Source organism: Oryzias latipes, chromosome 9 (genome assembly GCF_053564925.1).
Source record: "Oryzias latipes strain Hd-rR chromosome 9, Olatipes_Hd-rR_3.1".
Lineage (NCBI taxonomy): Eukaryota > Metazoa > Chordata > Actinopteri > Beloniformes > Adrianichthyidae > Oryzias > Oryzias latipes.
Window position 1 is genome coordinate 5,091,222 of NC_136245.1, and position 18,380 is coordinate 5,109,601.

Consider the following 18,380-nt stretch of genomic DNA (forward strand, 5'->3'; position numbering starts at 1 on the left):
CTGTTCAGCTCCGTCATCCGCGGTGCAGAAACCCACATCTTTCAGTTTCCTGAAAACCCAACCCATAAGCCGAGGACAAAGACCGGAAACGGAACCAGTAGTTAGACAGATCCATTTTATTTATCTCAAGAATAAATCCTGCTTCAATATTTTAAGACAAAAAGTACTAAGATTTCCTTTAAAATTATTTGTTCTTTGTGAAACGTCTCACAAAAATAGAAGTACAATTTTTTGAATTAAAAAAAAATGTAACTGTACACAGCAGAATATACCATTTATTGCAAACTGAACACCCCTGACACCGCAGACCTACACACAAGTATTGCAATTCACCTACAGATATGAAAAGACAAAAGAAACTGGTTTGCAGCTCTGCCACCCCTCCCCTGCCGGCTCCCCCTGCAGGCCTCTGGGTGTAGTGCAGCAGCGTGCAGCATCGGCAGGGCTCCTGGGGCCGTGGCACTTGTTCCCGCCCCGTTACACGAGCTCATGATGCGGGGATGTTTAGTAGAACTTCCTACAGCCGTTTCATCCCCTTAACCCCCCACATAATACTCTACAGTTTTCTCAAGTGTTGCTGCAAACGAGTGTTTTGTAGTGAAACCTTGTGGCGGGCGCCGTGGAGGAGCAGACGTACCGTGTCTTTAAGAACATTTAAGAACCGCACCACAGCGCCGCACGACGAAGCATCTACAATCAATAAATAAACACACAGTCTCGTCTTGCCCCCATCATAACCCCCACCCCACCAACCCACAGACCTGGAATGAACCGAAGAAATTGTCAGGGAGTCCAGCCCTTCGCAGAGTTAGGAGTTAGCATGAAGTGGTGCGCTTTTGTGTTCTTTTGAACTCACACCTCGCCCGCTGAGGAGACGGCCACACACCTGCAAGGTCAGGAGCCTGGCCTGAGGGTGGGGGCACTGACCTACTGCCCTGTAAACCAGCAAACACCTACAGCCGGCAGGAGGGGGCTACGCAGGCGCATGCGCGCGGGCTTAACGTGCGTCTGCATGAGCACGCAGGCAAACCGACAGGGCTGCAGGTCCAGCACAGCTGAATGAAGCCCTGCTCAGAGCTCAAGGCAGAATTGAAGTCCACCTGCCTGCAGCAGGAGGTGCTGGTTCCACGCTGCATCTGAGACAGAGACTGACCTGCACACAGACCGTGTCACAGCTGTGTAATCTGAATACTTGGCTGTAGCCGACTCCACAGAGGAAGGTTTGTGCAGCAGCGCACAGCAGAGGGGGAAAAAACAAAACAAAACACCGAACTGATCTCAACCTGCCAGCTTTGTCCCGGGAACTTTAGAGCTCGCAGGAGCGGCTGTCCCACCAGAACCAACCTGAGCCGAACACACCCGACACGCTGCCCCAAAATCCACAAAAGCCAACGGGAACAAATGCTGGTCTTCCTCAGCTTCACGTGTGCTTCTTCGTTTGTCGTGGCTCAGGCGGCGTGCACCATCACAACGCGGGAGACCAGCAGCTGCAGCCGCCACAGGACTGAGCCTCTGATGAAGCGCGGCGCCAACACCTCCATCACCTCACAGCTGAATTCCCGTCACCTCAGAGACTTCCATGACCGAAGCCGTCAGCTGCCTCCCCCACACCACCCCAGAAACCCGGTCTCCAGATGAAGAGTTCTAAGTTTGATGGTCGTGGACCTCCTCCACAGACAGAAGGAGCTCTGTACCCATTTCCTCGAGTATTTTCAAAAAAGCGTTGAGGGAACACTTGCATAGTTGCCGTCGGTCTCAGCTGGAGCTCTGCTGAACGTCTGTCCGGAACCATCGTGAGGAAAGAGTCAGGGCACAGTGGGTGTGCGGCTCCTGCTGGTGTTGGAGGTTCTGGCTGTGACCTCAAAGCTTCAAACTTCTGCAGCCACAAAGGTGGAACCTCCGTGATCCTCACAGCCTGACCTGGGCCTGCTGGGCAGATCTTGGCTCACAGTCTGATAAGATGAGGTTTAGTTGTTTTGCTCCTCCCGCAAACACAAAAAATGTAAAAAAAAAAAATTTAAAAATTGGAAAGGTGCACTCCGGCGTAGAGGAGTGCAGCTAGGTCCTGCCGGCTAACTGAGCCTTGCAGGCAGCAGTTCTGGACCTGGAGGCAGACCGGGAACCAGTGCCACAAGGGAGGGGGGTTAAAGGGGCATGAGTCTGGTGGTCTGGAACAGGAGGGGGTTCAGGTCTTCAGCGTGGACGGCCCGGTGGAGCGAAGGCTCTGAGCGGCTGCGCTCGATTTTTGGTAACAGGTCCTGCACCTGCTCGATGGAGACCAGGATCTGAGGAGAGACGGAGAAGAACCGGGGTTACTCCAGAAGAACCCAGAACCCAAACCCAAAAATAGAATAGATAGAACAGTAATAGATAAGAGATAGAACGATAGATAGAATGATAGAAAGAATGATATAATAGAACAACAGAATAATAGATAAAACAATAGAAAAATAAAACAGAATAGACAAAACAATAAAACTATACAGAATAGATAGAAAGATCAAATAGAATGATAGATTAAAACAATAGAAAGAACAACACAATTAACAAAAAATAGAACAAAATATATAACACTTGATAGTATGATACCAAACAATAGAATGAACAAAATAGATTAATGGAACAGAGCGATAGAATAGACTGAATGATAGAAAAACGGATAGAATGATGTATAGATGAACAATAAAAAAAACAAAATGATAGAATAACAGAATGATAGTAAGAATGACAGAAGAGACAGAAAAACAAATTGATAGACCAATAAAAAGAATGATAGTCGGAATGATCAATAGAGCAATTGACAGAACGATAGATCGACAGATTTGATTGATACTTTTTTGATTGTCACATGCACAACAAAATTTAAAGTGCTCGTAGGTTGGTCCGTCTATCATAATAACAAAAATTTACCACTAGTTAATTACCTAATTGTCTAACTATTTGATTAAATAATCACTTGCACTTTTGTTATACACCAATAGCTGATCAAACAAAACAAAAAAGGCTGTAATCTGCATGGTAAGGTGAAAGGCTACCACGCAGGAATCCAGGGTTTAATTCCCGGAGGAGAATGAGCAATGGTACGGGGGAAATTACCATATCAACGGTGAACAATTAACATCACCCAGTGAGGGCCCTTGGGTAAGACCCTTAACGCTACCGCCTCCCGAGCGCCGTTCAGCTGCAGCTCACCGCTCCCCCAGAGGATGGGTAAAATGCGGAGAAGAATTTCCCCAGTATGGGATAAATAAAGTATCTATTATTATTCATTATGGTGTTACCATACTTCAAAGACAGGTCACTCACTTCCAAGCAGGAATGTTGTGTTAGCTGACACACTCTCTCAGAACTTAACTGCTGCTTTATTCTGCTTTTATTGTGTTTATTTTAGGATCTGAAATGCCGTTACATCAGTGCGTTGGATTTTAGGAACACCTAGTGTAAAACTGAAGATCTACATGAATCCAAAAAGTTACAGAAGTTTCAAGGGTTCAACAGCACCACCTGCTGGTGTGAACCTTGAAAAGACTGCCAGAGCCAGTTATACGAGTCACAAAACGTGACAGATTTTTTTCTTGTCTTATTTAAAAAGAAAACAAAAAAGGCTCAAACAAATTTAACCCATGAAGTATTAAGTGTCATTCTCTAGCAGAAAGCTCGTCTTGACCGAAAGCCAGGGGTGGACTTACCATTAGGCAAAGATAGGTGATTGCCCTTCAGCTAAACTTCTGTCTCTTTCAGCTTTTCCCATCAAGGGGAGCCTCAGCGAAACAACCTCTCTTTCGAGGAAGAGTCGCATGGTTAGCTTGGCAATGTTTTACGCCGGATGCCCTTCCTGACGCAACCCTCTCAATTTATCCAGGCTTGGGACCGGCACAGAAGCAGAGAAGGGAATAGGGAGCAGCCCGGATTCGAACCCTGGTGTCACGGACGGAAGGTGCCGCAAACCAGCACGAGCTAAACTGGCTCCCGATTGCCCTTCGGCTAAACACTGAATAAAAAAATGTCTAAAATAATTTCCACACCCTTTAATATTCAACTCTGTCGTAAAAAAAACTCAAATCACTGATGTGGCATAAGCCTGCTCGTGTAAAAGTGTTGTCTCCTCCCCGTCTCTCTGCAGGAATGGACTATTCCATCAACAGCAAGTTGAGGAGCAGAAAGAGACTCTTTGAAGGAGATTTACAAAAAAAGTAGTAAGATGAAGTGTAGTTTAGGGAAGAAGGAAAGAAGAAATTTGTTGCCACACTTCCAAAAGTGCAGGAAGACAAAACAGGAAAAGAACAAATTCAAAGGAATTCAAAAAAGAAGAAAAGCCATAGTGTGCGTGTCATAGACATGATCCGTTTTGTTTATGTGCTCATCACCGTATCACTATTTTATTCTTCCTACTGACTTTATCCGCCAACATTACAGAGTAAAACGTTGGAAGTAGTTCTATTGACTGGTTTGTACTGTTTATTTTTGTCTGTGGTGATGCAGAAAACGAGTTACAGCCGGAATTTGCCTTAATGCGAAGCTGCAGAGGGAAGGCAGGAACGTCAATCAAGTACAGGAAAACACCCCAGACAAACAATAGCAGTTTCTCAGTAACTCACCATAAATCACCTCAAAATCATCACAACAACTCATTACAGTTTATTGTTCAAACAAACTCCACAGAAATCCGTTTATATCATTCCTCTCTCTCCGAGTGAACCAGCGTGTTTGAGTAATGCAAGTTTTAGATGCGTCCTGATCTCCTCGCTTTAGGACTACAACTGTTGTAGTTTTACAAAAAACAAAGCAAATTCTAAATTAATTATAGCAAAAATCAGAATAAGATTATGACGCAATTGACAAAGTCACCCAAAGACGTTGCAGCTTTGTAACAGATATTGTTGTCAGGATTGACTCATGAACAATATCAATAAAACTGCTCATACTAGTCAATGTTTAATACTTCCCCAACGTTTTACTCTGTAATGTTTGTGGATAAAGTCAGTAGAAAGAGCAAACCAGGCGGGTGATTTCCTGACAAACACATGAAATGGAACATGTCTACGACACGGACATATTGTGGCTTTTCTACTTCTAATTGCAGCTCATCTTCTGGTTTCATGAACACGTGAGGTTAGAGCCCAGCGTGTTTGGCCCTTTCATGACGCTCACCAGCCCGGCCTCTGTCATGCTGATGTCATGCTGATGTCGAAGGACTTGAAGCAAAGTCTGCATTTTGCACGTTTCTGGTGCCAAATGTGTTTCAGGGTCTTTCTGTGGCCACAGCTGACACCTCTCCTTGAAAAGCCACTCATTGGTAAAGTTACAATTGCCGGCATTTTGTAGCATTTCACAACAGAAAGCTGAAAGCGCCACACACTGAACCGACGACAACAAACTGCTTTACGGCAACGTAAACTCCCATCACCAATAGAGTGAGGTTGAACTTTGGCTGCAATTTAAATTCAACTCATGTTAAACTATTTTATTTATGTTTTTTGGATCCAAAATATCAAAGTTTCATGACTTCCTAAACTTTACAGAAGATTTCATTTTTCTGTTCCAGGTTTTTCACGACAGATGTCTATCAAAACAGTCGGATTTCTGGCATTGAAGCCATTTAAAAGTTAGACCAGTGAAGAAGTTATTCGCCGGACGTTTAGCTACTTTATCATTTTTTAACAATGATTCATCCAACGGCTGCAGAGGGCCCCACGTTATGGTTCGTCCGGGACCCTTAAACTGCTAAGTTCAATAGACGTGCAGCTGAGTGTGTTTCTCCTCCAGCCACCAGTGCAGCTCTCACCTGAGGAAACAGAGGCCTCTCATCTCTCTTGAACTTCAAGCAGTCGACGATGAGCCTTTTCATGGACTTGGGTGATGTGCTGTAGAGCTTACTGAGGTCAGGAGACAAGTACCCACGTCCCACCATGAAGATGATCTGGGAAGGTGGACGGAGAAAACGTCTCAGAGAGGAAACACCATGTAGGAGCGCGAGAATGTACGCATAACCGCAAAAAAAAAAATACAGCGTTTTTATGACAATAGGTTTGGCCTAAAGGTGTGAATCTGTTCACAGAAAGGATTTAATGATAACCTCAGTAGCAAACAGTGTTTTAATCGATCGCGTGTGCCTGAAGAGCTGACAGCAGGCAGGAATGTGCAGGTTCCCACCTGGTCTCTGTTGTTTATGTTGGAGTAAGGCAGCGTTCCCGACATGAGCTCAAACAGCACCACGCCGTACGCATACACATCCGACTGGAACGTGTACGGGTTGTTGTCCTGCATTCGGATCACTTCAGGAGCCTGACAGGAACACAAGCCGTAAACAGAGGCGTTAGGCGGAACATCAGCAGACATTGTGAAGGCAATGAACCAGGACACAGAACCAAAGGTAGGATGGGTCCTGCTAAAATCCGCTGTTCATGCCTTCATGGCCGTGAAACAAGCTCACCATCCACAGAATGGATCCACTGGGCTGCTCCACCTGCTGAGAGCCGCTCCATCGAGCCTTCACCGTGGCCAAACCAAAGTCTCCTATTTTTACGGTCCAGCCCTCGTGGAGAAAAATGTCTGCAGCGGAGCTCAGGAAAAGCTTCAACAGAGCAAACGTTCGTGAGAACACAGCCGACTGGCAGCTGCTTTTCAACTCTGCTCCAGTTCCTGAGTGTTTCACATAAAAGCCCTCCATACACCCAAATGTAAAGACCCAATGAACCAGAAAGGGATACTGTTTGACTTCAGGTCTCGGTGAATGATGTTCTTGGCGTGGAGATAACTGCAGTGGGACACAAAAGGACAGAAAGTCAAAAATCTGGAACAGAAATGCATGTGCAGCTCAGACAGCTCGACCCAGCGTGTTCACGTGACAGTGGTTCTTACTCCATGCCCTGCGCCGTCTGTCGGGCCACGTCAATGCGCCTCATGGTGTCAAACTTGGTTTCCGACACGTGGAGGTGGCGGTAGAGGCTGCTGCCCTCACACCACTGCGTGATGATGGCGAAGTTGGGCTTGGTCATGTATCCCATGAACAGCAGGATGTTGACATGGCGAGTTTTCCTGCGGGGGAGAGACACGGTCAGAGGTAAAAACAACGCTCATTGTGAGGACAACGTTGATTTTCCTTCATCTGTTGTGGTGAAGGAGTGTCGGAGCTGCTCACCGTAGAACCTGCATTTCATTTTTGAAGGCCTGCAGCTGCTCAGGTGTCGGCTCCTTCACTTTCAGGATCTTGATGGCCACGTCGCCGTGCCACTTTCCCTTGTAGACTGTCCCGAAGGAGCCGGTGCCTATCCTCTTCTGGATCTGGACTTCTCGAGAGTGGACCTCCCAGTAGTAACTGGAGTCCCTGTTGCCTCGATGCTGCAGCATCACAAAGTTACTGTATTTTTCGGTGTATAAGTAGCGTTTTTAAGCTACATAGTTAGACGGATGGTGCCACTTCGAAGTGATTTAAAAATAAATAATAGCAGCAACAACCACTAGAGGACACGGTAAGTGTGTGCATCAGTATTATACCGGGTTTGGCAGAATTGTTCCAAAGTGACAAAGAGGATGAAGAATTCAACAGATTAAGTGATTTGATTAACTTGTTAGCATGTTCTATTTGATTGTCTGAATAATTGTTCAAATGTTGTGCTAATAGACTAGAGTCCTCCTGTGTTTCATGAATAAGGTTATGCTAGTAAAGCATGCTTATATTCACAATTATTGTCATCTCTTGTGTTATTTTAATTTGCCTTTCAAGATGAAATGTCTGCTCTTGTTCCCATATTTTGTTAAAATATTGTTATTTCTCCCACAAGTGCGACTTCTATGTGATTTTTTCTTCTTTATTATGCATTTTTTGCTGCTTTAGTGCAAAGTAAGTAAGCGACTGTACAACATCCTTAAGAAGCTGAAGACCACCTACCACCTTTTTCTTGTCATCAGACGAGGAAGGTTTGCGCTCTTTGTGTTCGGAGGGGGATTTCGGAGGCTTTTTCCCAGGAGAACCAAGAAAAGAGGGCGGACTGGTGGAGGGTTTGGGTGAGGGTTCGGGACCTACAAAAAACAAGAGCCAGATCACCTCAAGTAAGAACGTAGTTAAGGGAATGAAATCCCAGGGATCTATGGAGGAGTTTTACCTATTGTGTTGAACTTCAGTGCTTCCTAAAACAGGAGAGACAGTTACCATCCACATTCAGTAACCACATCAAATGAACTCAGAACATCGGCGGTCAGCCTGACCTCAATGATGCTGACACTGGCGAGGTCCACCGTGCTGACCATGTGGACGTTGGGGGTGGATGTGGAGCGGTGCCTCTGCAGAGACTGACCTTCTCCTCCTGATACGGGAAAGTGGAAGGTCGAGGGTGGAGACAGGAGGTCCATTCTGAGAGAGGCCGGCCAGTAGGAAGGTTAGAAACTCGAGCGTGCTTTTATTTCTAAATAAAGCATTTTTGGATGTATTGGGGCGGCTTACCCAGAAGGCTCTGGGGTTAAGGCTAAATTTCTCTGAGATGGAGAACTTTCTGGCAGTACTATCACAGGAAAGTCCTCTGTGCAGGAGTTGGAGTCACACCTGAGAAAGCAAGAAAGCTAACTTTATTTAAAAAAAGACAAAAAACATAAAGTGCTAAATGACACAGGTTAAAAACTGCATCAAAACAGAATAAAACATATCAAAACGTATTTTGATCAGCTGGAATTCCACAGAAGGAAAAGATCAGTTTAACAGTCAGTACAAGTGTGTGCATGTGTGTGTGTGTGTGTGGGGGGGGGGGCAGGGGCTGCATCCTGGAGGGAAACCCGCCGCAGCCAATGTGGTGCCATTACAGCGACTGAAGCAAAAACCCACGTTCCTAAGAGCAACATGGCTTTCCGCTCTTAAAGCAGCTCTGCAGCCTCTTCTCCTGGATCATTTCCAACGATCATCAGACCACCAGGCTGCACGGAGAAGTCAACATTCAGGCGGGGAGGGAGGCCATACAGATGGGGTTGGTAAAGTTTGTCTGCAGTCCTCCCAAGGGTCAAAGGGATTTCTCAAAATCACCTGAATCCAAAGTAAAGATCTTCGATCTTACGTTATTACAGAAGAGCCAGGGGATTCATATGAAGGATGTAAGTGGCAAGAACCAGCTAAGAAAAACAACTTGAGTGAGGCAGAGCAGCGGCAAAGCCGGCACAGGCACCATCATGCCCTACCCGGAAGTCAACCATCACCCACAGGGCTCCAGACTAACTTTTTTCACTAGGAGCACAGTGGCCCCTAACTGAAAATTTTAGGGGCACAACCAGAAAATTTAGGGGCGCATACCGTAAATCAACATGCTAACCAAATCTACTAATTTCCACTGTATTACTAATTAATACTTTAATAATAGATGCAGAAATTACAATGTGCTGTTTCTAATTCAGTGTCACATTTTATTCTGCACTTTTGAAAATGCAACAACAGGTAAACTGACAGCACTATCGCTGTCATGACAGTACAAATAGTAAAGAAAATGGATGGAAATTCATCTTTGTGACACCAAATAGGTGCAGCCAAGATGCACAACAAGTGTGTTTGAGATCACCCAGGTGAACTCAACGCTGCACAGATCACCTGGTGTGAGACGTATATTTTTGTTTTTGCTCCAACATTAACTGTCAATCATCACAAAAATATCGCGAGAAAGGGGTGGGAGCAAGGGGCAAACCTACCCGGACACAGCTGGAAACTGAACTGACTGAAAGCTGCCGTACAGGCTACAAAACAATGCATTATGGGACATGTTACCTGATGGTTTTTGTAGTGGAGTGATTAATTAAAATGATTTAAAATACCAATTCATTAAAAAAGGCTACATACATCACAAAACATTAAAATAATCATAAAATATATAATAACACAGATCATACTAAGGGGGAGAAGAATATTAAATCTAAATTGAATGTTAAGGACAATTCCGATTTCCTGTTCTCCTTCAGTCTTGCTGCAGATTCGCTTTCATCTCACAGCCCCCCCCCAAACGATCCAGGCGAGGTGCCGGTTCATCTCAAACACGTCTATCGTTGCATTTTCCCCACGTATTTTCAGTGAGTCTAAAACTAGTGTTGTTTTTGCTCGAGCGTGTTTAAAGTTCAAGCCCCGTTAGCTGTCACGCATGTAGGTGTGGGACATTTATCTTCCTCAGCTGACCCGACTCCCGCGGGAGCGGTGCGGTGTGCTGCCGTAACCCGTATGATGCGCCGCCGTAACTGTAACCAAAACCTAAACCTTCCTCCGGGTCTGTGTGACCCAGAGAAAAGTTCAGCACGGACTGCATGTATTTAGAAAATTACGAGCGAATAAATACGTTCTAGAAAGGAAAGTAAAGAACTCCTTAATGTGGTCCGGGGAGGGGGCTGTCAGGTTTCCTGCTTGCAAAACCCTGTCATTGTCACGCCCCCAAGAGTCATATACCCCACTGTGATTGGTTGGTCAGCTCTAGGCCCCTCCCCCTACACGCATTTTAACCACTCAGTGACTTTACCTATTCTTCTCACACGCAGTGGCCGCCTCACACACAGGCATCACGCGAGTGTGTGCTCGCGTTTCATGAGTATGTGCGCGAGTGTGTGTGTCTGCCTGCGTGCGTGTGCGCTCGCGTCTCATTGATTATTTCATTGATCATTGACGTGCCCCTTCCACGTTTAATGTATAAAAAAATACGAATGGTGGGGGAGGCAAATTTACTGGTCGCACATGTGCGACTGGATGTAAAATTCAGTCGCACACTCTCAAATTTTGGTCGCAAAATGCGACCAATTGCTCGCAGTCTGGAGCCCTGACCCAGATTGAGCTAAATCCAAGGAAAAGAAGAGGAGACTCTGCTTTGGCTGCTGTTCAAACCTGGAGTGGAATGTAGAAACTATGTCCATGCAGAACAAACCTGCACGAGCAGGATGGAATAATATCAAAAGTTCTGAAATCTAGATTTACTAACATGATATGCATCAAAATGACACAAACACAAACAAACACTGACGATGACTTCCCCATGTATTTCACACAATCTGCACAACAATAAATATGTCAACAGGTCAGTGAGTTCTTGCACAAAATTGATCAAAAAACAAAGCAAAATGTTGCAAAATAAATGGTGCTATATTCTAATATTTAAAATAAACTGGTTCTTGAAGACTTTCCGTTTCTGAGCAGAAAACATCAGCATTTGGATGAAACATGAAGATTGTGATGCCAAACCTCAAATTTGGATTTTATTTGGGTTCATTCGCCTTTTTCTTTATCGTTTTATTTTGACATGTTGTGGATGTTTCCTTGTCGGTGTTGGTCTGCTGCATCTGCTGCTCTCGTTGCTTCATGTGATCAAGAAGAAGAAGGGAAGTCCGACTCACCGCTTGCTCACCGTGTCCATGTCCAGACACACGGTGGGGACCTTGCTGCTGCAGTGCTGGTGAAACTTGTAGCCACATGTCTGACATCTGAAGCCATTAAAAAGAAACTTGTGGCAGAAATCACAGTAGGCCAGCTTGAAAAACGTTTTCCGTACCTAAGAAGACAAAAAGCCATCAAGACATTAATTACGTCCCCTAGGAAGACTGAGACAAAAATGCATAGAAAACCTCAGTCAGTTCAAAGATTTTTATGGGATGCTGTGCGCTTCCAGACACTCACAAAGTTGTGCATGGTGAGAGGAATGTCGTCCAGAACCTCCACTAGCAGCTCCTCTCCAACCAAAGGAGTGATGTCTGTGTTCCAGTCAGTCAGTCTCTTACGACTGGAGCAACGAGGAAGAGGAGGAAAAGAGAAACATGAAGACGTGGAGATGTAAAGAGTTTTTGCACAGCTGGACGGAGGCTCAGATGGATTTAACTAAGATTGTCGAGTGCAAACTAGCAGCAGAAAGCAATCGTCAGTGAAGCTTAGACTCCAGGACACTTTGTGGAGCACTGGATGTTTCTGCACAGGTGAAACTGTAAAAATTAAACTTTAAGTGCACTTATTATCAGAGGACGTGACTTCCATTAGCAAATATTACAAAGTATTACTTATTTTAGTTTGTCATCGCTGCAACATGAGGTTTTGGTTGATGATTATGGTTTAGATCCATCAAGATTAAATTAATAAACGGCTACCGTATAATACTATTTTGTACAGGCCTTAAGAATTAAAAACAGAGCATACCTGTAAGATAAAGCTTGTGACTTGCTAAATTTGAAACGTGGATGAGACTCGAGAGCATAACCTGTGCAGATGCTGCATGACATGCAACACTACCGTGAAAACGATGCAACTGCTGCATAAACTGCACAGCTGCTGTGAAACAGGGGCAGCTGATGCATGACATGTGCTAACCGCCAACTGACAAAAATCAAATCAGTATACATCTTTTTTGTTTCTGATCATCTTCCCCTTTGAGACGCCCTCCACCTTCTATCTCCACTCATCTCCTCTTTCTCATGAATATGGCTCTTCATGAATAAATTAGCTTGGATGATGGAAAAACACATTCGTTTACCCACAGATGGATGTTTATAAAGAGAGGTCTGCACTAAAGTCTGTACCACACAGTTTTAGAAACCTGCATGTTTGAATGGATTCCACCATCTGGGTGTCTAAATCAGAACTTTGGTTTAAATAAAGAACTTTTGGTGAAAAAAGTTTTGTGCACGAGCTTTCAAACAATAATTATAACGATGAAACTGAAGTGAGCTGGAGGTTTTTAAAGCAGACAAAACTAAATATAGTGGTTAAAAACAAAACAGATCCAGTTGAGTCCATTTCATAAAAATGTTTTACTCGTTTCAGTTCCAAATCACCTTGATGAGTTTATGTTAACCTAAACTAGTCTTGCTGTGTGTGCTGTGGTTTTCAATCAGGATGTGAGGGGGGCATACAGCAGATAGGGGGGCTTACCCTTCCAGGAGGCGGAACACGGCGCAGCAGTCTTGGCTGAGGCCTCGCACTTTGAGAGCTTTATCCAGACTCTCGTACACAGTCTGACCTTGGCGGACGTTGACCTGCAGACACACACCGCGGTGAAAAGTTCAAGTTTCCCTTTGATCATCTTTTGATCTACTGTAAAAGCCTTCCCACTGGCCTTTTGATAGTAATTATGTCGTTTCCAGCCTAAATTTTAAAAAAAAAACTGTCATTTTCTAAAGAGTTCATTAAACGATTCCCATCTGCATTGAGCGACTGTTGGTGCAGTACAAGCCTGCCCCTACTTCCCGTCATCCATTTGTTTATAGCTATCCAGTCGTACAGTTTAGAGCCAGATTCCAGCTCTGGCGAGGAAAACAAAGACGTTCATGGATCCATTTGTCTGTCAATAAATTACTGCTACAATCTTTTTCCAAAGGCATTATTCATCTGCTCCTGATTCATAATGATTGGAATAAAGAAATTCTCAGAAATCCAAAATTAAGGCTAATTTTTGTAACCCTTGTGCTATCTTAGGCACTTGGGATTTGGGTCATCTAGACCCACTAGACAGTGCGCTGAACCTTTTTTCTTCAATGATTTGTGATCTTCACTGGTGATTAAAGGTTAACCCTTGTGCTATCTTAGATGTCTTATATTATATTATTATATATATAGATCTTATATTGCGTCCGTCGTCAGAAAAATGCCACAAGAACATTTTAAAAACATAAAAAAGACCATTTTCATTGGAGTGGGCATTTAAAGACACCTGATGGTCAAAACAAGCAGATGGGGCAGATTCCCACAACGGCTCAAACAGACCAGGACTTCAGCTGTCACAATCGTTGAACTTTGCCTCCCTGCCAGGTGTGTATGTAGCCTTATATGCCCCTGTGTTCTGACGCACTCCTAAACCAGAGTCAAAGTGGTTCAGCACCAGCCTCCATCCACAGAGGCTACTGACCAGAGTCAAAGATGGGACTATAAGCCATGTTCCTGAAGATCTCAATGTCATCATCTTTGACTACTCTGCTCTTCAGACCAGTTCTCAAGGCCAGGTACCTGCAATCCTCCTCACATTCAGATGCTGCAGCTAGACAGTCATTCTGAAGGTATCCACAGAAAATAACCTTCTGATGGAGGTAGCTGTGAGGGGGCGGGGCTCTGGCAGCTCCTTCATTAGAGAGCGCCCTCTTTCTTAGGGATTACTTTATGATAATCTCTGCAAACCTGCTGTCAAATGTTTTCAGTGGCTTTTCCTCTCAACAGCTACAGATAGCTAAACCCCGCACTTGGGAAAAAAAGAGGTAAAAGGTGAAAATCATCGGAATTCCAAAGACGCTTTAAGCTGCAGATATCAAACTGAACTTTGTGACGCTTTCATGTCAGAGGGAGAGGAAAAAACCCCCTTTGCATGCTGGGAATTTTTGTTTGGAAAGGTTAGGTTTTTCAGCAGCAGAAGGGAACAGGAAGAACCTGATGGCACAAACATGTGTGTTTGCTGTTGTGATGTGACACAAACACTGATATGACAACACAGCGGAACATGAGATGGATCTTTGGCGTGTGGAGCATGAAGGATGGTGGCGGCGGGATCGTCTGAGACACCTGATGCCCGCTGTGCAGCTTGTGAGCACAAAAAAATATTAAAAGCAGAACAATTTATCAGTCTTGGGTGTGTTATTAAGACAAGTGGAAGCTGTTTTTAAACTACAATGAAGATCCTCTTGGCTCTTTAGTCTGTTTAACACTTGAAATCATCATAGCGTCAGATATGACTGTTGTTCTGGTATCAGCAGGCTCAGGGTGAAGGGAATCAATATAAATATTTTTGGGGAAAACGTAAAAAATATCTCAGAAAAACTTTCAGCGCAAAGAACTTTAGCAAACTTTAAGCTGGAGAAATGGTTGAAACTAAGAATCTTTAAAGAACATCAGCTTCTTTTAATTGAAATCTTTCCTTTAAAAGCAGCTTGTTGTGAGCATTTAAGTTTGTTTCTTATGTTAAAATTAGTTTTTATGCATGAATTGTGAAGGAGCTTCGAGACACGAACAGTTTGATCAGATTTTTACCTGGTAAATAGATCATAAGAAGTATTTTTTAAATTATATTCATACCTAGATACATTAAAAACAAACCAATCAATTGATAACTAACCGTCTGACGCAACAGTTCACATCAGATAATTTTTGATAGTGGACACTTTGTCAGGCATTATCCCTTACATGTATTAATAATACATTGCTATTTACCTTGGTAACTAGGATTATATGTTTTGTTTTTTTCAGTATTTATATAGTTTTTTAATATCAAAACATGTTTTCCTTTTTAGGCTCGTTTCTCTCATTTCAATTTTTTAGTGAACAAATTCATAAAAAAAAAGATCTGTCAGATTAATTCAACATTGAATTCAACATTTTAGCCATATTTCCAACCAATTTTGCAGGTTTTTGCATTCATCATCTTTCTTCGGCATGCCTAATTTTCTTTGGTGCTTTAGCTTCAGTTTCTAGCCTCTACTGTAAACATTCACACATCTATTATCAGAGAAAAATGCAGTTTTTCATGTTAAAAGCGACAACAGAAAAGGAGTTCAGAGTTAGGCAAGTCTCTTGGATCAGAGGCTAAACGTCTTCAACTTGAAAAAACTGACTCTTTTTAGAACCGTTTCTGCTGCAGAACCACGTGGATGAATGAATGTTCATAGATGTGCTACAGATACGTTTTTAAACACATTAGAACCAGTGCATGCGCAGTCGCCTCACCACTGTCCTCTGTTTGTTGGGGAGGTAGACTCGGATGGTACCCCCGCCCCGAGGCACATCCTCCGGACTGGTCTCCCCTGAGGAGGAGTATGAAGAGGAGGTGGAGGACATGATGAGAGGCAGGTGGAGCTGGGGGTGGGGGTGGGGGGGCAGCACTCAAACTGCAACCTCAGGAGAGCTGCAGCATGCACAGGTGGGATCCAGAGAAGCCCTTCACTCAGAACCTGCAAACGCACAGACACAAAATGTAACAAGAGTGCAGGACGTTCAAACCTTGAGTACACAGTGATTTAATGAAACTTTAAAGTCTGAATGCTTCTTCATAGAAATAAAAAATGCTTTGTAGTCATGCAGAAATGTATTTAAAGCCCCACTACAGTCACCTTCTGATTGATTTTGTATAAGCGTTCCCAGTGGTCTTTCAATCATGATTATGCCGTTTTTAGCCAAAATAAAAAAAACTCTCGCCCGCTGGCGTACAGCCCCCCATACCCCCAAATTAGGATTTTCGGTGCAACAAAAATGGCGAGCAATATCGGAGCTATCCAGTCGTACAGTTTAGGTCCAGATTCCGGCTCAGACGAGAAAAACGGAGACGTTCATGGGTCTGTTTGTGTAGAAGTGGATGCGGAGCAGGGAACTTGCAGTTTTAACTCCTACGACAGATTTAAAGCTTTTTCCAACTTTTTTATGTCTACTCCTGATTCACAATTATGTGAATAAAGTAATATTCAGAAAAGTTATTAAAATCTTAAATTTTCTTAATATATGTTCTACAATGTTAGGAAAGAAAATGCAACAAACTCTTCTGAAACACCAATATCTTCATTTTCATTGGTGTGGTTTTAAAAAGGAAAAAGGTTTTATGATAACTAATAAAAAATGTGGATTATTTTAACATAAAGAAACCAAACCTTTTTTAAACTGATTTGTTACATGCATTTGTTTTGTTTACTTTGTGTCAGAAGTAAATAGAAAATATTGCCTTAACCACATAAATGCCTAAAAATGAAGCAAACCAATAATATTAATATACATGTAAGTGGGTTTGGATCAACCAACCGAACTCGTTCAACCAGAATCCATAATCAAGAGAAAATCTCTGGGAATATACTCGGGTTTTTTAGGCGCACAGGGCTCCGTCTGAGTGACAGAGCCGAACTCGGGTAAGACGCAGCTGGGTTTCTGTCAGAACCTTTGGGAGAGACCCACGGTACCGTGTACCGCCGCATCCCGGCCGCTCAGGCGCTTCACGTTTCCCCCTCGGCCGCAGCGGCGCAGCCTCTGAGCAGCCACACACTTTCAGTTGGGAGGCCATGTTTAAGCCGAGGCGCCCGTTACCACTTCAGCTAACTAGCCAAATAAGTTTGTTACGGGTCTCGCGGAGGTCAAAAGTGACGCCCTGGAAACTTCTATGACATTATAGCAATCTAACCTGAGTGGGGGACTCTGCTGTGTCCGCTCTGAAAGCTGCAGAGCTCCAGGAGCGGAAGGAGATAATCCCGCTGCCGCACACACTTCACCGCGAGCCGCTCTGATGCTAGGCGGCTAATGTTAGCTAACCTGCGGGTGTAACCGCGGAGTCGGTTCAGAAGCTCCCATTAGCGCCGCTTACTGTAACCAACACTCGCTCAGCTGACAGGCCCGCACCCATCCAAGCCGCCGCGCCACGGCGAAGACCCGGCCGACTCACTTCACGGTGTTTTGGAGCAGTTCACATCCAAAAGTTCGGTCTCACCTGAAGCAGCCATCTTGAATTGTCTCAATCTGAAGTCTGTCAAGAAGTTCGGGAAAGCGGAAAAACTCCGCGGCGCTGCCTCCTGATTGGCTGATTCCAGCAGCCGCGTCCTCCGATTGGACAAGGACACCTGCGGGTGTTGAGAGGTGGGCGCTGCGAACTGACTTGTCACGTAAACGAGTGATTGTTAGCATCAGCACAGAATGAGGGTGCAAATCCCGCGCAAGATTTTCAACATCTGCTTATGCAACATGAGATGGGTTTTTTTTTCAAAAAGTTTTTTTACCAATGAAAAACACATAGAAAAACGATAAATTTAATTAATTCTTGAAATTGCCTCATGTTTTCAAGTTTTAGCGACATAAATATAATCCTACCATGAATTTTTATTTTATTTCTAATTCTGATTTTTATGAGGGGAAAAACAGTCACTTTGCACTTTTATCCCAAAAGTGTTTCCTTGTGCAGGCAGGTACATCTTTGTAGGTTCATCTGTGTTTACCAATTGTTTGCTCAGGGGTTCAACTGTCAGGCTGTTATATTCATTGTGTGTTATAGCAAGGCTTCAACCTTTCCCAAATGCAGAAACGGATTTGAAAATAGCTCTAGATCAGGTGTGTCCAAAGTCCGGCCCATGGGCTAAATTCAGCCCGAGTTCAATCTCCCTCTGGCCCACAGGCATTTATCTAAGAAAAATAATTGCGATCAAACTTGTTAATACTTAAAATTCCTTAAGTGTAATCATTTTAAGTTTTAGAGACATAGATACAATCTTATTGAATTTATAGAGCAATTTTTTTCTAATCTGTATTTTTATGAATAAATAGGCACTTTCTGCTTTCATCCCAAGTTTTTCCTTCCAGATTTATCACAGCACATGAATAGCTCAGGACTGGCACTGTGCACCAATTGGTTGCTCCAGGGTTCAAACTGCCAGGTTGTTAGACATTGTATGTTTTAGCACGACTTCAACCCCACATTTTCCCAAACACAATCCCTTTC

General features: G+C 43.8%; 1 protein-coding gene across 4 annotated transcripts; it reads right to left on the reverse strand.

Annotated features, from left to right (window-relative positions):
* Positions 1-101: 101 nt before the first annotated feature.
* On the reverse strand, positions 102-17,611 carry araf (A-Raf proto-oncogene, serine/threonine kinase). Of its 4 annotated transcripts, none has more exons than XM_004072922.5 (16): positions 17,379-17,611; positions 15,641-15,864; positions 12,866-12,969; positions 11,624-11,726; positions 11,344-11,498; positions 8,444-8,542; positions 8,209-8,353; positions 8,106-8,130; positions 7,892-8,022; positions 7,142-7,341; positions 6,862-7,038; positions 6,711-6,757; positions 6,434-6,552; positions 6,154-6,285; positions 5,786-5,920; positions 102-2,285 (listed from the first exon to the last, which is right to left on the reverse strand). In XM_004072922.5, exons 2-16 carry the CDS (start codon positions 15,749-15,751, stop codon positions 2,145-2,147), a joined length of 1,824 nt encoding a protein of 607 aa, XP_004072970.1. In that variant the 5' UTR covers positions 15,752-15,864; positions 17,379-17,611; the 3' UTR covers positions 102-2,144. The 4 variants fall into 4 exon arrangements, with proteins under 4 accessions (XP_004072970.1, XP_011477940.1, XP_023814547.1 ...); XM_011479638.4 differs by having other exon boundaries at positions 17,076-17,415; XM_023958779.2 differs by having other exon boundaries at positions 17,204-17,410.
* Positions 17,612-18,380: the final 769 nt, after the last annotated feature.